Below are 22,314 nucleotides of genomic sequence, written 5' to 3'. Positions count from 1 at the left end.
GTCTAATGAAGGAGCACCTTTGTCAACCTCTGGCTCCTCCCCCAACTCAGAAGCCCTGAAACTGGGCTAATTACTTGTTCCTGTTCCTGCTACTGGAGAGCTGTTAAAAGAGGGGTGTCATGTTTTCATTGTTCTTTGGTAGCCACACAAGGGAAGAGGAAACTGAAGGCAAGTAGTTAGCACCACAAAGAAGGCCTTTAGAAAAGTCTCTGTGCACCTCCATTTTCCTCCATCAGATGACCTTAGGAGAAACTCCACAACTATTTCGGCTCTCTTGTAAAACTGACCCAGCCATGAGAGCTAGTACACACTAACACTATCCTATCACTAAGGGGAAGTAATATTCTCTCATTATGCCTCTCTGCTTTCCTTTGGGGAGCAATAGGGGGCCAATCTGAAGGGTGGTGAAGAAACAGCACAGACTCTCCATGCAGTCAAAGGGTTGTAGTAATCTTCTTCACTCAGACCTCTTGCTGGGCGCACTGCCACTGCAGCTCTAGATTGCTGAAAAGACACTGGGAAAGGTTGATACCTTTCCAAGGACCTCCCTGCCTTCAGTCTCGATCTCTACAGCCACAAAAATTAGTATGTGAGCAGTCTAGCTCTGCCCCTCCCCCAGCCCCCCGCAACATCAGTAGGGCACTGACAGGTAAGCAGCCTTGCTCCAAAGCATCACAGTGGCTTATAGGTAGCAAGAAATATCTGCCTAGTAAAGTTTTTACATGGTTCCAGTAGACTACAAACCTGGAAGTCCATTTTCAGTGCAAGTCTCAGTTAACAAAAGTCTGGATTAACAAGGCTCTATTGCAATCTTTTTATGGACCAAGAAGAATTCCCCATTCAAATGATCTGATGCTTTTTCCTTACAGCCGGTTAATGACAATCTGCCAAATAAAATAAATTCTATACCATTTTAAGATTAGACTCTCACCTAGTTATCCTGTGCACTGTGTCTGAAATGTATTGCCTGCAAAACTGCATTGCAAGCCCTCTAGATATGAAGTGTAGTGTTAAATAGTGCTAAAATAAATGAAATATTGCAGAGGATCTTGCAAGAAGTCAATGAGAAGTAAATTTAAACAAGGATATAAGGAAAATTTTGTTAAGAGATCAAACCTAATAGCTTTTATTTCTTGATTTCTCTATACACATTCCATTACTAATTGCCCCAGATCCTAGCAGGACCCAGAATCATGAAAGGAAGCTGCTCTTCATCTTCAAGAGCACGCACATGTAATTCTATGTTCTCCACACCTCCCTTTTAATGTAACAGGACATCTTGGAGAACCTGCAATAGGTCACAGGTTCTATTTTCAACAATATGGCTATGACATCCACTTCATCTCCTTTTCTGTTAGGCGCAATCGATGGTGTCACCAAGGTGTCAGTGTCCGCCAAAGATTAGCACATGGACAGACTGCAACTAACTCAAACTGACCCATGCAAGAATGAAGCAATGGGTGAAGTGAAGCACTTCATAGAGCTAACCAAGACATTGAGCTCTCTCCCCTAGGGTATTTCACCTTCCATTCATCAAGGTAGTAGAGTCAGGTTCCTCTTCATCATCCACATGGCAACTCATTGGTGAGAAATCCCATTCACCGCCAGCTTTTCCTTTCTTATAAGAATTAAGACAAAGATATACTTCACATTTAGGCTAGATTACTGTAATTAAGTGCATTTAGGACTAAAGGTGGAGACTACATGGAAAATCCAATTTGTACAAAATGCAGCAGCCCAACTTCTCAGTCACAAAATAAGTGAAATTTCTATGTACCTTGATACCACCCTACAAACAGGGGTTTTCAAACTAATTAATCATGATAAGTATCTCTCTCCTATTCATAACTGCATGGATGGCCTGCTCTCCAACTGGCAATCAGAATTCCTATAGCAACTACATCAGTTGCATATATGGAAAAGGATTATTATCAATTATTTTAAATCTTCTTTTAAATTTGATTTAGTAACTGAAAATTTTGAGAACCAGCAGCACACCATGCCAACAGCTAACATGGCATTCCACCACAAATGGTCTAAGTAGTTCAGTTGGAGAACTAAAAGAATCTTATGTTCACAGAGCTGTAAGATTAATTCACATCTTTTATATAAAATGTATGAGTTAATATAGCAATCCTGTATTTAAAATAGGAACTAAAATGCATACATTAGGTCACAACAGTCTGTACTCTGAGTAGATCATCTTCTGAGCTAATAGTATAGTGAACAAATCTAGCCTTTTTTGTGGACTTTCCAACAATAAGCAGACAAAAATGCCTCCAATTTATTCAATTGGAATTAAAATGAATTTTTTTGTTAATTTTACTCTACATATTAAATGCGAACACAGTTCACTATAAATTTAGTACTCTATGAGATGTATTGTTTAGGACTGTCTCACCCACGCTGCCTGTTCATGCAAAATGTTGCTGCTGTGTTGTCCATGAGAACATGAAGAGTATGTCTACACTACCCACCGGATTGGCAGACAGCGATCAATCCAATGGGAATCGATTTCTCGCATCTAGTCTAGACGCAATAAATCGACCCCTGAGCCGTCTCCCGTCTACTCCTGCACTCCAGTGCTGTGAGAGGTGCAAGCAGAGTCAACGGGGGAGCAGCAGCAGATTGACTTAGTGGTGGTGTCGACTAAGTACATCGATTTCAGCAACATTATTCACGTAGCTGAAGTTGCGTAACTTAGATCGACACCACCACCCCCCGTGTAGACCAGAACAAAGATTCTGACCCTTGATGTGTGACAGAAAAGCTTAACAGGTCATAGCCCGCAATTCCTGAACATTTATGTGAAGATCCAAATGTTAGTGGGTTCACAGACCTTGACTTCATAAGTTTTCTAGGTGAGCTCCCCAACCTAGAAAAGAAACATCTGTGACAAGGGTCACTGTGGGTGAGGGAGGGGCAAAGGAATTGTCTGGGTCCATCCACCAGTCCAAGGAGGCTAACATTCCTGCAAGGACTCAAAGCAGAATGTTCAATGGTTGATGAGCCAGGGAGTACAGTGACCTTAACCAGTCCTGCAATTTCCTGAGATGAAGTCTGGCATGCCGAACCACATATGGCCCAGCAGTCCGTGGCAATTTCTCACTGTTGTAAGCGGATGGACTCTGAAGTCTATGGAAAACTTAACATTATCTTGAATTTGTCCTGAAGTAAGAACACCCTGACTACTATAGAATCCAGAACTGCCCATATAATTCTATTCTCTAAACTGGGGGGATATTTACCTGTCCTTGTTTATCCACATATCCTGAACACTTAAGACACACCATATCTTGGAGAGACTGACTTCTGCTTGGAGCATGGATCGACCTCACACAAGGTAGTCATCCAGGTAAAGAAATACTTGTAGAGCTGCTTTCCTTAGGAATGCAGCCACCACCATCATGCATTTTATAAATACTTGCAGGATCATAGACAGGCCAAAGGGCAAGACCAAAAACTGATAATAGGCCTTGTTGACCAGATATCTTAGCAATCTCCTGTGGCTTTGATAGTTAGCCACATAGAAACATGCGTCCTTCAAGTCGAGGCTAGCATACCAGTTGCTGTGATCAGGGGCGGAGAGGATGATTACGGATGCCAGGGTAACCATGCAAAACCTTATTTTCTTTATATATTTGTTCAGATTTTGCAAGTCTAAAATGGGCCTGAGATCAGGAAGTAACATGAATGGGAAGCCTCTTCTTTAGGTCTCAAATGGAGAAGAGACTGGACCTCCTGGAGAACAATCTCATGAGAGTGATCCCTGAAAACGGGTAGGAAAGAAAGATGGGAAAGAGCATGGAAATAAAACTTCAGAGTATCTTTGTTCCACAATACATAGGACCAACTGATCTGTGGGACTCAGCAAATAGGAAGTGGGACAACCTGTTGGAAAAAACAGGGAAGGGAGATACTGCAACGATATGATCTGGTACTCTGTCCTCAATAAGGCATTCATGGCCCGCCATACAATTTCCATACCCCAATATGGTCCTCAGGCCAAAAAGTCTGCCCACCCATCCAAGATCCTCTGCTAGACCTACTGAGGTATACCCAAATGTCTGAAGCCATGAACATCTGCACAAAGTTACTGAGGATGCCTTAGCTCCGACTGCCGAATCTGAAGCAGCCTGCATAGAGGTCCTAGCCACGAGTTTGCTCTCTTATAAGAAAGTCTTGCCTGGTATCCTCTGGCAATTTGTCTGAGAACTTCACTACATTGCCCCAGAAGGCTTGCTGGTTAAAAAAATAAAATTGTAGGCTAGCTGAGAAATAAATCTATCAAAAAGGTCTAGTCTCTTTGCACCCTTCTCCTTTGGGGTAGGAGAAGGCCAACCCTGACGCACTTTTTCATATACTTTTGAGACAACCAAGGAACCTGGGAGGGATAGGTATAAAAATGCTCTCAGCCTTAAGAAGACACATTGTACCTTCAAGGAGTGCCAGAAAAGGTGGGCCCAGGGAGCCATGGCCCCATCACTTTAAAAGTGGGATGACTATGCCCTCCCATTTTTTACAAGCCATAAGGGCAAGCGACAGGGGAAGGAGATAGAGAGAACTGAGCAGGGGGGCAGGACCTTGGGGAGAGGGGCAGCACGAGGGTGCAGTCTTAGGGGAGCAAGTGGCAGTGGCCTCTCCACTTTTAGGGAGCTTCCACCACTCCTAGTCCTTCTTTCAGATCTCTTGGCTGTCAGAGGCAGAGAGAGGATGGTGTTTTCCACAAGGCTCTTATAGGCTTGAGTCAGCTGACAATTGTGGTGTCCCACATCTCATTAATATTAAAAAATTTAGCATGATTTTACCCTTCAAATATTCTTTATGGAATAAAAGGTTACTCTTTAGAGGAGTAAGCATTCCAGAAGTAAAGTACGACAAAAAACACTATTTTTCACACTTAAAATATTAACTAAGTATAATTAGTTAAATATACACAAAGTATAATTTGAACTAGGATTTGCTAAATCTTGTTAAGGGGCTACTTGAATTTAGAGGTGAAAACCAAGTTAGAAGCTATTTATATGCTGTGAGGACATAAGAGGGTAGTGAATCAGGGGTGATGGCTTAGTTAACAGAAACCCCTGCTTGAATTTCTTGGGTGCAGAAGGGAGGCAGCAGTCTGCTAGGTAGAGCAGACTGATCAGAGTTAGTTCTTATTCCCAGAGTTCCATGTGCCTGTGTCATCACAACTTGTATTTCATTTTCCTGTCTGTAAAGCTAAGGGGTTGAAGCTTCATGACTGAATAACACTAATGCCCTTGGAGGAAAGAGGTTACAGAAGCATAAGATATCAATCAACAATGCTTTCCCAGTTACACTAGGTTTTTCCAATTCTAGTTTTAAATTACATTTACTCACACTAGGCCAATTTTCTTGACTAAGTACATGCATGATACCTTAGAAATCAATCCTTTCTACCATTGCTCAGTCTCAATTTCTATACTGGCTGCAGAACATGTGTCTTGTCACAGACACCAACCTTAAAGAAATGTTGCCTTGTTTGCTGAAATGCCTAGATTTCAATTGTATTCCACGTACCCACCATTCCCACCTCATTCCTGCATCTCAATAGCATACATTCCTTATTGAATGTCTCCTTCAACAAAAGCCAGACTTCACTACAGACCCGATTCTAAACCTCGTGTACTAAATAGACTACTCCTATTTTAATTTGTTGTTGTACCTTCATCAGAATAAAGTGAATAAAACTACACACTAATCAAAATTCAGCCTCACTCGTCCTTTTACCACGCTAGAATTTAAGACGACTACTTGCTTCCAGGAAGTCAAGCAGCTTTACTGACGTTTAGACATCTTTACAGTGAAATTAAGTGTTCAGAAACTGTCCTGTTATTTATTTGTATCTACTAGCACTTGTTTGGACAGCCCACATGTAATGTAATCTTCCTGAGGTGAGATTTTAAAAATGTAATGGTCAGTCACATCTATTTAAGCCATTCTGAAGGAAAAAGTAAATTCCCCTTTCTTCCACCACCACTCTAATTTAATGGATACCTTACCAGCGTCAGTTTACAAATGCAGATCACTAAATATGCAGAGGAGGAGGATTAGATGTGATGTCACTGCAAAATTGTGACCGTTATCTTTAACTTGTTTTTGTTCAATTTCAATTTAACCCCCACATCAGTAAAAGGTAAACAGAGTGGAAGATTAGTAAGGTCACCTTTCCCTGTAATAGCAGTACCTGTCTGTTTTATGCTGTTTCCCTCCAAACAACTGACTGTCTTACAGATCTCATTGCAGGAGTAATTAGTCCAAAACACACTTTTGGAGATCTTGCCTTAATACAGTATGCTAGTAACATGTCCTGAAACATTTAGGCTTCCTTGATGATTGATTTCGAAGTTGGAAAGAAAAAATATGGATTTGGCCCTCCCTCTGTCCAGCATAAAGTGATATAATGCAGCAAGTTTTAGGATAATCTGTTTCAAACAAATATTCACAGCTTTTGCAGTTTCATTTCCATATTTGGTTGAATTAAGCTACCAAAAGGTAAGGAAGCATTTTTGTAAGGACACTATTGTACTTACAATGACACACATATGGAGAAAAGATTTGGGGGTCTAGTTCTGCCACCTGCTTGGCTGCTGTCATATCAGATTGGACCACATTAGAAGAATTCAAATAGTAGAGAGCAATTGAAAAGAGGGTCACCTCACATGTTTAAGATTATAGAAGTACTGCTGAGGCTAGGGGCTTGGCTACACTGGAGAGTTACAGCACTGGTGGTGGGTTTACAGCGCTGCAACTTAGTAACTGTCCACACCTGCAAGGCACATCCAGCGCTGCAACTCCCTGGCTGCAGCGCTGGCTGTACACCTGGTCTGCTTGGGGTACAACGATTGCAGCACTGGTGATGCAGCGCTGCTCATCAAGTGTGGCCACCAAAAGCACTGTTATTGGCCTCCAGGGTATTAGGAGGTATCCCAGAATGCCTGCTCACAACAAACCAGAAGAATGGCTGAATTCCAAGCTCCCCTGAGCAGCTTATCTAAAAAACAAACACAGCTCCTGTTTGCTGGAGCGAGTGGAGGAAGGCAGGGGAATTGCTTTGGAAGGTTCACAGCTGTTTGCCTGAAGAGAGAAGTCACATGGCAGAAGGGGAGGGTGGAGTCTGTGTTGAGCAGCTGCTTATGTGGTCTGAAGGCTATTTAGGAGTGCATAATTTGCATTTAGTGAATAAGAGGGGTGCGAGAAGGGCTCGAAACTTTTAAATTGATTGCAGGTTGGTGATGTGTATGTTCCAGTCCTTAGAACTTGCAAGGCAGGGAGCTGACAGATCCAAAAATCCACCCTCTCTCTCTCCCTCACGTTCCCCCTCACCCCCCCCTCTTTTGAAAAGCACATTGCAGCCACTTGAATGGTGGGATAGCTGCCCACAATGCACCACTCCCAACAGCGCTGCAAATGCTGCAAATGTAGCCACACTGCAGCGCTGGTAGCTGTCAGTGTGGCCACATTGCAGCGCTTTCCCTACACAGTTGTACGAAGACAGCTGTAACTCCCAGCGCTGTACAACTGTAAGTGCAGATATACCCTGCATCTCCATACCTTTGGCATAAAGTCCACAGGAGCAAAAAGATTCTAATTAACTTGGAGAGTAAAATACATGAGGACCAAACTATGGGACTCTAGTGACTTTGGGCGACAGACTCTTTCCAAAGCCAAATGATTAGTACTTAAGTGTATGCTTGACAGCACAAGGTAGGAGAATGAAGCGTAATCTTTGCATAAAAGTGAACAAAGAGCTTCTGTATTATATTATAAATCAGAGTAGAATGGTTCCCAACACTGCACCATTGTAATGAAAGAAAGAGTTCCTGAGCTTTAAGAATTCTTTCAACTCAAAATCCAGGCTACTAAGATTAAGTGTTGATCCAGGTGAAGAAAAGTGCTTGTGAGTGCCAGTTTCAGACTTATTTGGACGTGTTGTTTGAAGAGCTACATAAAAAAAAAAGTGGATGAGCTCAGAGAGGAAGAGGCTGATGGGATAGACAAAAAAACAAAGTATGGAAGAGAGATTTGGAGAAGAGGAAATGAAAGGAAGGAGATAGAAAACACTGCAGGGAGAAAAAAGGAAAAGAAGAAACTGTCAAGGCAATGCAGGAAAAGATGCACTATAATCTATTACAGAAAAGAAAAATAAGAACAAAGCCAGAAAGAGAAATAACATTTTTTTAATCTCAAATAAACAAAGTTAATTAATGATATTACAATTAAATACAATTGTGTACTCTATTTTTAAATTATTGGGGTGTGGTTTTAGAGACATAGCAGCACAGATATTATTCACCTTGACTAGTCAGCATAGTCCTCATGCCAGTGGGCTTCAGGAAAGTTTTTCATTCCCTGATTAAATGGACCTACAAACTGATCCAACAGTCCCAAAACCACTGGCTTGATGGGATGTCCAAATAAACTAAAATGAGATTGATTTTCAAATGCAAGAATTAATTTCAGTTATTTTTGGTGTGGGACAAGACCTCAAATTACGAATTGTAAACACGTTCCTTTCTTTCCCACCTTATGTTCTATAGTCAATCCTAGCTAGAAAAACTGTAGAGGGAATGTTTAAAGGACACAATGGATACAGATTTATTTGAAAAAAAATTACTCACTATTTTCTTCTTTTGGGATTTTAGCTCTTCTAATGCTTCACCTAAAAAAAACCCAATAAGATTTATGTTGGTTTTTATATTAAAAATGTGATAAATATATTTCAGCATAGATTAACTGAATACTTCTCACTTGTGAGAGCAAACAATATTTTCATTCACTGACCCCAAGTAATCCCAGTACATTAGCAAATCCTTCTTGTGCTCAGTTTATTTTCACGTAAGAGTTTTAAATAAGCCACCTAAACTTATTGGCAGTTTCAAGTTTTAATTATAAAACCTTTTAAAGAACCATTTAATTAAACAAACTAGTACCGCCCAAGTCCTGTTTTGACATATATTAAAATTGGTGCAACAATAGCAATGTTTGCTTAAATATGTGGATTCAGTTGACTTTACAGAAAATCTTTTAGTTTGAATTTTAATACATCTGTTTGATTCCCAGATTCACATGTTTAATACACTTTCTACAGTGCTGTTGTAGCTGTATTGGTCCTATTATATTAAAGAGACAACGTTGGTGTGATATCTTTTACTGGACCAACTTCTGTTGGCAAGAGGGACAAACTTCAAGCTTGCCTAGAGCTCTTCTTCAGGTCTGGGAAATGTACTCAGAGTGTCACAGCTAGATAAGAAATGGAAAAGATTGTTTAGAATAAGGAATTAACACATATTTCAAGGGACCATTCAAGGTGAAGTGGCCTGTTAACAACTCTCCAGTCATGAGGGTTAGGGGTTGGTGCAGTGATCCCCAATGCGGTGCCCACAGGTGCAGTGGCAGCCACCAGGGCATCTATGTGCGCTGTATACTGGCCGATGGACAAGCATCCGCCAAAACGCGGCATAATCAAGAGGCGCCGCTGCCAAAATGCCACTGATTTTTGGAAGCATTTCGGCGGCGACACCTCTTGATGATGATGCTTTGGCGGCGATGCCTCTTGACGTTGCTGCTTCTCAGCGGATGCTTGTCTGCTGGCCACGGTCTTCGGTGGCTCGTTGTTCGGAGCCTGACATCCGGAAAAGATTGGGGACCACTGGGTTAGTGGATTACAGATTGTTGTAATAAGCCACAAATCCAGCGTCTCTATTCAGTCCATGATTTTTAGTGTTTAGCAAAGTTTGTCTCTCTCACCATTTAATACAGGGGTCTCAAACATGCGGCCCGCGAGGTTATTTTCTGCGGCTCATGAGCTCCTCGCGGGCCCCCCGCCCTCCCCCAGCGTTTACCTAGACCAGCTCCAGATCAACGCGCACCGGTGGCAGGGCAGGGCAGGGCAGGCTAGGCTCCCTGCCTGCCTGTCCCCACGCCACTCTGGGAAGCGGACAGAACCTGGGGGAGGAGAGGCGCAGGGGTGGGTTGATATTGCTTCAGGCACCGCCCCAGCAGCTCCCATTGGCTGCGGTTCCCCATTCCCAGCCAATGGGAGCTGCTGGGGGTGGTGCCTGAAGCAACAGCAACACACTCACCCCTGTGCCCCTGCTCCCCCACGTTCCAGCTGCTTCCCGGAGCGGCATGGGGGCAAGGCAGGCAGGCAAGAACCCTGCCCTGCCCCCGGTGCCTGTTGGGCCAGATCCCGCCCCCTGAACCCCTCTTGTGGTGGAACCCTCTGCCCTGAGCCCCCTGCTGCACCCTGACCCCCCTGTCACACCCCTCCTACACCCCAACTCACTGCCCTGAGCCAGCCACACTCCAGCCCCCTGCCGTACCCTTTACCTTGCCCTCCTGCCCTGAGCCCCCTGCTGCACCCCTCCTGCATCCCAACTCCCTTCCCTGAGCCGCCTGCCACACCCTGCACCTGACCCCCTGCCCTGAGCCCCCTGCTGTCCCCCTCCTGCACCCCGACCCCCGCCATACCCCTCAGCCCTCCTGCACCCCAACCCACTGCCTCACCCCTCCTGCACCCCACACCCCAACTCACTGCCCTGAGCCCCTGCCACACCCCACACCCCTCCTGCATCCCCTGGGGGCAGGGAGGGGGTAGAGTTGGGGTGGAGATTTTGGGGAAGGGGTTGGAATGGGTGCAGGGCTGGGCCTCATGGAAGGGGTGGAGTGGGGGCAGGGCTGATGGGGGTGGGGGGTTAGAGGTCAGTAGTGTGGCCCTCGGGCCAATGTACTAGTACGCATGTGGCCCCCGTGGTCATCTGAGTTTGAGACCCCTGCTCTAATATATTTTATGCAAGTCTCATGCATGCTAGTTGCAAATATTAGATCATTTCCAAACTTATCAATGGGATCTATATATTTCATCCTGACAGCATTTCCAAAATACAACAAAACCCCAGTTTTATAAGAGAAGATATGACTACCAGAAGATCATCTCATTACTACAGAATAGAAGGGACAGTGTTACAGCCAGTAAGCTCAACATCTAACCTTTATCTCTAAGAGAAAAAAAATTAAGTCAAATGCATGTGGGATTTTTCCTGAAAGTCAATACAAGTAGTTCAGTACTTATGGAAAACTCACTGTAATAAGCCAGAATGAATTCCCTGGATACTAGCAATTCTCTGCTACCTCCTTTATAGTTGAACAATGCATTCTAACAAGCAAAAAAATACAAAAGTATTTACAGTTATTTTTCCGCCCTTAGTGTTATTTAACAGCTTCCTCGGTACAGCTCATTTTGTGGGCTCAAAATTTATTTTGTCAGCATCAGTTTTTCACAAAGATAGTCCATAAGTGAGAAAAGGCTATAGTGAAGAAAACTAAAATTATGGAATTACATAACCATTATTTAGGCCAGGAGTCGGCAACCTTTCGGAAGCGAGGTGCCAAATTTTCATTTATTCACTCTAATTTAAGGTTTCATGTGCCAGTAATACATTTCAACGTTTTTAGAAGGTCTCTTTCTATGAGTCTATAATCCATAACTGAACTATTGTTCTATGTAAAGTAAATAAGGTTTTTAAAATGTTTAAGAAGCTTCATTTAAAATTAAATAAAAATGCAGAGCAGCCCAGACTAGTGGCCAGGACCCAGGCAGTATGAGTGCCACTGAAAATCAGCTCACATGCCACCTTTGGCACGCATGCCATAGGTTGCCTACCCCTGATTTAGGCCATCGCAAATTCATAAAAGAAGAAGACTGGAATAAGTTTGCATTATCTATAAATTCTTATTCAAAATTTAATAGTTTACATTAGTGTTTGTGTTCTCAGACAAACATTTCAATTCTTGCTGATTTAGTAGGCTTTTCATCAAGGCAAAGAGATTTTATTTGTTAATTTATAACATGCACCACAAATGTATTTAATTGGGCATACGTACATAATTTAAAACAATTTATACAAAGAGACAGCTATGACCAATCCAGTAACCTTGATAGGTATGCTGCAAGGCCTAGAAACCCACTGTTGGGCCAGCTGGGAGGAGTAGTTTCCAGAGTCATATAGCCCCCAAATGATTAAATATTGCTCACACACTGACAGATTAGTGAACTGGTGTAAGACCCATAACAACTTAACAGGAGGCACTGAATGGTAAACAGGGTCAGTTCTTGTAGATAGTTATCAAAGCCATGTTAAGTAGACTTGAATCTTTAACATGTTTGCCTGTATTGTTGTAGAATCAAGAGTAGATACTAACTGTGATTTGACTGTGTTTACCTACATCATTAGAAGTTTAATAATGTGATCTAATTAGTTTGTAGATGCTAAAATCCTGTTTATCTTTTAGTGATGTTACTGTATTCTACTGAATCAAAGACCAAAGATATAATATAGAAGATATTGTAGGAACTAAATGTTATTTACTTTGTCTTCAGCTTACACTGTCTATGCCATAATGAACTGTCTTTATAGTCTGAATGGTTAATTGCCCTATATTAATTAATACAAATAGTTACCTATGTATGCATAGGAAGCATAAGATTAGCTTCAAAGCAACAATATACGTTACCTAGTCTTCATTGAAGGAAGGCCCTTCTGTGACGATTGCTGTCAAGAAGCTATCAGCCTGCTAAAGAACTATAAAGGAAGCTTTGGGCCTGATCCTTTTTAATCTCACATCTGCTTAAACTTTGACAGGGCATGTCTAAGCCACAAGACCTCTGAGGCCTCTAGATTTACTCTGTGTTCACCCTGGAATTCTCATGGAAGGAAACTCTGCACTTGGACTGCCTATTGGACTATAATAAGCATTATTAATTTTACATTAATTTTAAAAAGAAAGACTTTTACAAATCAGCAGTCTCACTGTCTCTGCTATGAAACAAACATAAGGTTTTTATACACATTTGTATGTATATTGAACTATATACAACTCTCTTCTTTTAGTAATAAGTCTTAGATCTAGTTAATAAGGATTGGCTGTAAGAATGTATTTGGGCGAGATCTGAAATATTCATTGACTTGGCGGGCAATGTGTCCAGTCTTCTGGAATTGGTAGGACTATGTATGGTAAATACAGTTTTCAGTAATCTCACTATATTAGACTTGGCTGTCTGGATAGGAGCCAAAGGGTGGATTGCTTAAAGGGGGAGTTGTATTTTGGCTTCTTGGTAACCAGTGTGATATTACAAAAGCTATTTGGCTACTGGCTTAGTGAATCTAATTATAGAATAAACCACCAGTTTTGGAGATTGTTTGCTCTATTCCTTGCCGTCTGCACTGAGAAAGCATTCTCAGTATGACCCCTCCAGGCACCATGATCACACACACATCATCACTGAATTTGACTGCCACAGCAAATTACTAGAGACGCAGCCTCCCAGATAGCCCACATCATTTAAGAACTACGGATCAATGACAACAACTCAAACTGCACCCAGAAGCAATATGATGCCAGTACATTTGAACAATTGGAAAAATGTTCTAGTAGTTAATACTATATAACAGACAAGCAGCTACATTCTTCACCAAGTGCAACTTCCCAGTGGTCTTAAACTGCAGCCCCAATGAGCACTACAGTATTTTTAAAACAGAATCATAGAACTGGAAGGGACCTCGAGAGGTCATCTAGTCCAGTCCCCTGCACTTGAGGCAGGACTAAGCATTATCTATACCATCCCTCACAGGTGTTTGTCCAACCTGCTCTTAAAAATCCCCAATGATGGACATTCCGCAACCTCCATAGGCAATTTATTCCAGTACTTAACCACTCTGAAAGTTACAATGTTTTTCCTAGTGTCCAACCCTAACCGCCCCTGCTGCAATTTAAGTCCATTGTTTCTTGTCCTATCCTTACAGGTTAAGAACAACAGTTTTCTCCCTCCTCCTCGTAACAACCTTTTAAGTACTTGAAAACTTATGTCCCCTCTCAGTCTTCTCTTTACCAGACTAAACAAACTCAATTTTTTCAATCTTTCCTCATAGGTCATGTTTTCTAAACCTTTAATCGTCTTTGTTGCTCTTCTCTGGACTTTCTCCAATTTGTCCACACCTTTCCTGAAATTTGGCGCCCAGACCTGGACAATACTCTAGTTGAGGCCTCATCAGCACAGAGTAGAGCGGAAGAACAACTTATTGTGTCTTGCTTACAATACTCCTGCTAATATATCCCAGAATGATATTTGGTTTTTTTGCAACAGTGTTACACTGTTGACTCATATTTAGCTTGTGATCCACTATGACCCCCAGATCCCTTTCCGCAGCACTCTTTCCTAGGCAGTCATTTCCCATTTTGTATGTGTGCAACTGATCGTTCCTTCCTAAGTGGAGTACTCTGCATTTGTCCTTATTGAATTTCATCCTGTTGACTTCAGGCCATTTTTCCAGTTTGTCCAGATCATTTTGAATTTTAATCCTATCCAGCTTGGTATCATCCGCAAACTTTATAAGTGTGCTCCCTTTGCCATTATCTAAATCATTGATGAAGATATTGAACAGAACCAGACCCAGAACCGATCCCTGTGGGACCCCACTCGTTATGCCCTTGAATCTCCTTTTGAGTCATAAGACACAGAGCCAAATCTGAATTCTCTTTACATGTTTTGCATACGTCAGTAAGGAGTGTTGAAGACAATCTCGCCTTTAATGAAGAGGTCTCTTCATGAATTCCAAATGCTATGGACAGACCCGCCACCACAAATGCCTGTTTTTAAATTTTGCCTTAGAATTTATCCTTTTATTAGAACTCTGGCCATCCCTTTTGAACATTCTGCATTATTCTCATGCCACTTATCTGTACTACTTTTGAAAAAAAAAAATCAGGAATTCCCATTGCAGTGGATAGGCAGCTCTCAAAAGGACAACATATTAATATTGCATCAAGAAAATGATGCTTGTCTGTCTCACTTTTCCATTTAGAAGAACCTGCCGCTTTTTAACAGCATACCATTACAGCCGTGCTACAAACAACGACGACGACTGCAGTAGTCTCTTCAAAAGAAGGACAACAGAATTTATTTCATACAAACAGTCTCTGCCCTTACTCACAGCATGAGAAAGTTAAGACAGTCAAAATACTGCCAGAGTACTTGCAGTAACTTTTTTGAAGCCTATATTCAATCGAGCTTATATTCTAGTCAGGGGGCCATATGAGTCTCTCACATAAAGTCAGAGAGTTTAAGGCCAGAAGGGAACACTAGATCATGTATTCTTATCTCAAAAGTAAATGAAACCTGAAGGAGATTGGACTATTGTACGCCGCAGGCAGAGAATAAGAAGGATCAAGGTGCACCAGTGCTGAAGGCCCCTGCATTGATCTATTACACTTCACAACACCTCTCTATGGCAGGGTATTGCCATTCTATAGATGGGAAGAAAAGAGATTAAGGACTTTCCAAGGACGTAAGTGGCAGAAACAGAATTTAAAAGTCTACCAAGTCCCAGTTCTGTGCCTCAACCAAGAGGTCATCATTCCTCTCCTGAAAGTTAATACAAGTACCTGTGTACCATTATACTGAGTCTCACTCCTACTAATTAGTTCCACAGGATTTGAAATAGACTGAAAAGATACTTACTGTTTCTTTCTGTTCTTTTGGAAAAGAAGAAAATGAGTACTGTTCTTATAAACCAGATTCTGTGGGGGGAAAAAAGAAGTTATTTTACATTAAGACTAATAAAAACTGAAAATAAATGAATTTGTAATGGGAAGCTAATTACACCCCAATTATGGAGTGACTAGCACTCCTCCAAAATGGTTTACAAGTAGCCTATTCTGAAGGTTTAATAGAAACTCAAGCTTCACAGAACAGCTAGCATCAAACACTTTCACAAAAAGATGGCATTGTTCCCCTCCAACATCTCTTGCAAATGTTGCAAAGGACACCAACAGAAAAAAAACATTACTCCTAGGTCACATTTCCCTTGTAACTAGGGTGACCAGACAGCAAGTATGAAAAATTAGGACAGGGGATGGGCATAATAGGAGCCTATATAAGAAAAAGACCCAAAAATCAGGACTGTCCCTATAAAATCAGGACATCTGGTCACCTTACTTGTAACACCTAGTTTTCAAAGTAGATTATCTATAATCACTTCCTTCAAGGAAAGCATCCTTAGCAACTACGCAGAAAATAGTGAAAATCTTCACAAATATATTAAAAAGTGGGAAGTTATGAATGATGCTCCAGCATTTCCTCCCATCACAGCACTGATTTACATAAAATCAGTAATGTTTCTTTTAAAATATAATGAAACAAATTATTTCTATGTGAAGAGCTAAAGAAGAAGCAGCCACAATGGCAATGTCGTATTTCATGGGGAAGTTTTAATATATACCCTCCAAAAGTAAAGCAATAAAACGTATAATAGTAAGAATTTTAAAAATAAACTACTGACGCATATTTAGTCACATATTATAATATGTAAGGATTCAAGCAATGATTGATTTTCATGTAGAAAAAGATGGTTACTCACCTTTGTAACTGTTGTTCTTCGAGATGTGTTGCTCATATCCATTCCAGTTAGCTGTGCGCGCGCTGCGAGCACGTTTGTCGGAAGATTTTTACCCAAGCAACACTCGGTGGGTCAGCTGGGCGCACCCTGGAGTGGTGCCGGATATATACCCCTGCCGACTCAACCACCCCTCAGTTCCTTCTTGCCAGCTACTCCAACAGTGGGGAAGGGGGGGGGGGTTGGAATGGATATGAGCAACACATCTCAAAGAACAACAGTTACAAAGGTGAGTAACCGTCTTTTCTTCTTCGAGTGCTTGCTCATATCCATTCCAGTTAGGTGATTCCCAAGCCCTACCTAGGCGGTGGGGTCGGAGTGAGATGTGGCAGAATGCAAAACTGCTGAGCCAAAGGCTGCATCATCTCGACTGTTGAACCAGAGCATAATGCGAAGCAAAGGTGTGGACCGAGGACCAGGTAGCTGTGCGACATATCTCCTGGATAGGTACATGAGCCAGGAAGGCGGCAGTTGAAGCCTGAGCCCTGCTAGAATGCGCGGTGATGTGGCTTGGGGAAATACGAGCCAAATCATAACAAGTGCGGATGCACGCCGTCACCCAAGATGAGATCCTGTGAAGGAAACAGGTAGGCTTTTCCTTCGGTCTGCTACCACGACAAAGAGTTGGAGCATTTTACGAAACGGTTTTGTCCGCTCAATATAAAATACGAGTGCTCTACGGACGTCCAGGGAGTGCAACTGTTGCTCCCGTCACGTTGAGTGTGGCTTCGGGAAGAAGACCGGGAGAAAGATGTCCTGGTTAACACGAAAGGCCGAAACTACCTTAGGGAGGAAAGCCGGGTGTGATCACAACTGCACCTTGTCTTTCTGAAACACAGTGTATGGCAGATCCACCGTAAGAGCCCTAAGCTCGGAGACTCGTCTGGCCGATGTAATGGCTACAAGGAAAGCTGTCTTCCAAGACAGGTATAGCAGCGAGCAGGTTGCTAACGGCTCGAATGGGGGAGACATAAGTCTGGTTAAAACCAGGTTGAGGTCCCAGGTCGGGGCTGGGCGGCGTACTTGAGGGTATAAGCACTCCAAGCTCTTGAGGAACCTCGAAACCATATAGTGTGTGAGAACACGGAACGACCACCTTCGCCTGTGTGGAAGATAGAGATGGCTGCCAAGTGTACCCTCAGTGAGGATACTGCTAGACCCTGCTGTTTGAGAGACCAGAGGTAGTCCAAAATAGAGATCTCAGTGGGAGTAAGATTAAGCGTTTTGCACCAGCAGGAGAAACGCTTCCACTTGGCCAGGTACATTGACCGGGTGGAAGGCTTCCTGCTACCCAGGAGAACTTGTCATACTGATTCAGAGCAACGTAACTGACTGGTTTAGCCACGCAGCAGCCACGCCGTGAGGTGAAGAGCCTGCAGGTCCAGGTGGCAAAGCCTGCCGTGGTCCTGAGTTATGAGGTCTGGGTGGAGCGGCAGGGTAATTGGGTTGGCTATCGACAGGTCGAGCAACGTGGTGTACCAGTGCTGCCTGGGCCACGCTGGAGCGATCATGATGATGCGCGCTCTGTCCCTGTGGAGTTTCAGCAGGACCTTGTGAACCAGCGGGAACGGTGGGAAGGCATAAAGGAGCTGGCTCTTCCACGGCATCAGGAAAGCGTCCGAGATCGATCCCGGGGAGAGACCTTGGAAGGAGCACAACATCTGGCATTTCCTGTTCTCGCGGGAAGCGAACAGGTCTATGTGGGGAAATCCCCACTTCTGGAAAACAGAATGCATAACGTCCGGGCGGATCGACCACTCATGAGACAGGAAAGACCTGTTGAGTCGATCCGCCAGGGTGTTCTGAACACCTGGGAGAAAGGAAGCTACCAGATCTATCGAGTGGGCTATGCAAAAGTCCCAGAGTTGGATGGCCTCCTGACAAAGGGGGAGGACCATGTCCCTCCCTGTTTGTTTATGCAGTACATGGCACTTGTGTCTCAGTGTTTACAGACAACACAACGGCCACGCAACTGTTGCTGGAACACCTGGCAGGTCAGGCAGACTGCTCTCAGTTCTTGGATATTTATGTGTAATGCCAGCTCCTGAGAAGACCAAAGGCCTTGAGTACGAAGGTGACTGAGGTGAGCATCCCAGCCGAAAGATGATGCGTCCTTCGTCAGGGAGATTGAGGGTTGGGGCGGATGGAACGGCATCCCTGCACACACCAGGGAGGGAGCTGGCCACCATTCTAGGGAGCCTAGGGTGCTCGGGGGAATGGCGACTATCGTGTCTATCAGGTTCCTGCCCGGGCGGCATACCGAGTTGAGCCAAACTTGGAGAGGACAGAGGCAAAGCCTGGTGTGTTTAGTTACAAACCTGCAGGCAGCCATGTGACCCAGGAGACCGAGACAAGTGCGAGCCGAGGTCGTCGGGAAATTCTGTAGACCTCAGATGATTGTTGCCATCGCCTGAAACCGCGGCTGTGGTAAGCAGGCTCTGGCTAGACTGGAGTCCAGGATAGCTCCTATGAAGTCTAACCTCTGCGTGGGAACCAGACTGGATTTTTCTATATCGATCATCAGGCCTAGACGTGTGAATAGGTCCTTGACGATGCCCACATGCTGAGTGACTTGTGTCTCAGAGGCTCCTCGGATGAGCCAAACGTCCAGATATGGAAAAAAGTGTATCCGATGTCAGCGGAGGTAGGTGGCGACTACGGCCATACATTTTGTAAATACCCTTGGGGCTGTAGAAAGGCCAAAACGGCAGGACCGTAAACTGGAAGTGCTGACGGTTGTCTACAAAGCAGAGGTATCTCCTGTGCGGAGGAAAGATGGCGATGTGAAAGTACGCGTCCTTCATATCGAGGGCGGCATACCAGTCTCCAGGATCCAAGGACGGGATAATGGTCTCCAGGGATACCATGCGGAACTTCACTTTATCATAAACTGGTTGAGCCCTCGCAGATCTAGGATAGGTCTGAGACCTCCCTTCGACTTGGGGATTAGGAAATAAATGGGAGTAAAACCCCTTACCCCTTTTGTCCATCGGTACCTCCTCTATAGCTCCTATGGCAAGGAGCATCTGCATCGCTTGTAAGAGGAATTGCTCGTGAGAGGGGTCCCTGAAGAGGGACAGGGTTGGAGGGTGGGCGGACGGGGTTCAAATAAATTGGAGGTGGTACCCATACTCCACCGTGCGTAGGACCCAGCGATCTGCAGTTAACTGGGACCACGCCGGGAAGAAGTAGGAGAGATGGCTGGAGAAGGGAGGAGAGGGATCCTGGCCTGTAACTGGTACGCTGCCCTCGGGCGCACCTTCAAAAGTTCGTCTTTGGTCCCGGTGGTGGTTTCGAGGGACCTTGTTTTTGGCCCCCTTAGGGTCCTGACGGTCGTCTGCGACCATCTCGGCCGCGCCGCCTGCCAAAGTCCTGTCTTTGTCTAGGCACAGAGTATGGGCGGTGAGGCTGGGGACGGAAAGGCCTGCGTTGGGTCACCAGCGTATGCATGCTGAGAGGGCGCATTATGACCCTGTTGTCCTTCAGGCTTTGAAGCCTGGGGTCAGTCTTTTCCGAGAAGAGGCCTTTACCATCAAATGGTAAGTCCTGAATGGTATACTGCAGCTCCAGTGGGAGGTTTGAAACCTGAAGCCATGAGATGTGCCTCATGGCAACACCTGAGGCCAGAGTCCTGGCTGCTGAGTCTGTTGCATCCAACGAGGCCTGGAGGGAAGTTCTGGCCACCTTTTTCCCTTCCTCCAAGAGGGCAGCGAACTCTTGGTGGGAGCCTTGAGGGAGAAGCTCCATAAACTTACCCACCGCCACCCAGGTGTTATAATTATAGCAGCTAAGCAAGGCTTGTTGATTTGCCACCCGGAGCTGTAGGGCCCCTGCCGAGTACACCTTGTGGCCGAGTAGGTCCATTCGCCTAGCCTCCTTCGATTTTGGGGCTGGCACCTGCTGGCCATAGCATTCCCTCTCATTAACAGACTGGACGACTAGTGAGCAGGGAGGAGGATGGACATACAAGTACTTGTACCCTTTAGAGGGCACCATATATTTACGCTCGACTCCCCTGGCCGCAGGAGGGATAGAGGCTGGGGACTGCCATATGGTATCAGCATTCGCCTGGATGGTCCAAATAAACGGTAGGGCCACTCTAGTGGGGGCATCCGCCGACAGAATGTCCACTACCGGGTCCTCTACCTCCGGGGACCTCCTCTACCTGGAGGTTCATATTGAGTGCTACACTCCTTAGGAGGTCCTGATGGGCTCTCAGGTTGATTGGAGGAGGGTCCGAGGAGGATGTTCCTTCCACCGCCTCATCTGATGCGTGTCTGGATGGCCGTGGAGGTGCTGAAAAGCTCTGGGCAGAGTCTCTGTCTCTAGTGGACCTTGCCCTAATCGGCACTTGGGATCGGTACCGGGAACGAGATCGGGACCTGCGACCGGAGCAGTGCCGGGAGGTTGACCGAGATCTCGAGGCTCGACGTCGGGAGCAGCTACGTGAGTCACGGTGCCTGGAGCAGTGCCGGGAGCTGGAGCGGTGCCGCGAGTAGCGGGCCCGCGAACAGGATACCGACCAGTGCCGCGAGTGCGACCGGTACAGAGGAAGAGAACGGTACCAGGACTGCGAGCGGCGTCAGGAGCGCCGACGGGACATGGAAAGTCTGCGGGACCGTGATCGTGAACGGTGCCACTCTGCTGTGCCAACAGAGGATGGTCTTATCAAGGCAGGCTTGCAGATAGACTGTATTACCCACACCAACGGTGCCGGGGGTTGAGGCAGCGTCGACTGTCATGGCAATCGGATCCCTTGCCGTTGAGAATGTCTCCGGCGTGGAGCGAATAGTAAGCTCAACCACAGCGCGTGCCAGGGAGCTGTCAGACACCGGACTCAACAGCCCTCATGGGACCGGAATCGACGGTGCCGACGTCATCGGTGCCGGGCAATCTGACTTAGACAAGCTCTCTGGCTAAGGTGCAGGTGGCACAGAAGCAGCAGGAGTCTTAGGCTCTCTCGACCTCGGGGAGAGGGAGAGGTGCCGAGTCGACTTTGGTGCCGGCGACGGCTGGTGCTGAGAGGCCTTGGCAGTTCCGGAGCGGTCCGGTGGCGAGGAAGTGCTTCTGCCCACCGATTGACCAGCACTCGGTGCCGAAGGCGGAGGGGTAAGAGCCGCCTCCATGAGGAGCCGCTTTAGCCGAAAGTCCCGCTCCTTTTTTGTTCTCCGCTTAAAAGTCTTGCAAATGCGACACTTATCTGTCAGGTGAGATTCTCCGAGGCACTTAAGGCAGGAGTCATGTGGATCTCCTGTTGGCACAGGCTTATGATAGGCCGAGCACGGTTTGAAACCCAGTGAACCGGGCATGGGCCCCGGCACCAGGTGCGGGGAAGGGGCTAATCCCCGAACACCTCTTAACTATACACTAACTATGAACAATAAAAACTAACTATAACTATATAACTTTGAACTATATACACAACAAAATAACTAGAGAACTACGAGTAGCTAGTGAGGTGGAGGTCAGTGAAACAGCACTCCACTGTTCCAACGACCGACACAGGCGGTAAGAAGGAACTGAGGGGCGATTGGGTCGGCAGGGGCATATATCCAGCGTCATGGTGGTGCCACTCCAGGGGGCGCCCAGCTGACCCACCGAGTGTTGCTAGGGTAAAAATCTTCCGACGAACGTGCATGCAGTGCGCGCACACCTAATTGGAATGGATATGAGCAAGCACTCGAAAAAGAACATTATAAATTCAAGGACTATGCTGCTCAAGTAATCTGCTGCAAACAATTTCATTTGCAGGTTACTCCTTGAAATATTTATCAGACATATACTAACCTGAGGACTAGACTTACCAGTTATACCCAAAAAACTGAAGATTTGGGAGGTT

General features: G+C 45.0%; 1 protein-coding gene across 3 annotated transcripts in view; it reads right to left on the bottom strand.

Annotated features, from left to right (window-relative positions):
* LNPK (lunapark, ER junction formation factor) overlaps positions 1-22,314 on the bottom strand; it is an 88,487-nt gene that overhangs the window by 50,779 nt on the left and 15,394 nt on the right. For all 3 annotated transcript variants that reach the window (XM_050969046.1, XM_050969048.1, XM_050969047.1), the window contains exons 5-6: positions 15,542-15,600; positions 8,643-8,683 (exon numbers count right to left, since the gene is read on the bottom strand). In XM_050969046.1, coding sequence (XP_050825003.1) covers positions 8,643-8,683; positions 15,542-15,600 — 100 coding nt within the window. The remainder of the gene's footprint in view (positions 1-8,642; positions 8,684-15,541; positions 15,601-22,314) is intronic.

Source organism: Gopherus flavomarginatus, chromosome 10 (assembly GCF_025201925.1).
Source record: "Gopherus flavomarginatus isolate rGopFla2 chromosome 10, rGopFla2.mat.asm, whole genome shotgun sequence".
Classification (NCBI taxonomy): Eukaryota; Metazoa; Chordata; order Testudines; family Testudinidae; genus Gopherus; species Gopherus flavomarginatus.
Note: the sequence above shows the minus strand (reverse complement) of the source record. Positions and strands in the feature narration are given on the sequence as shown.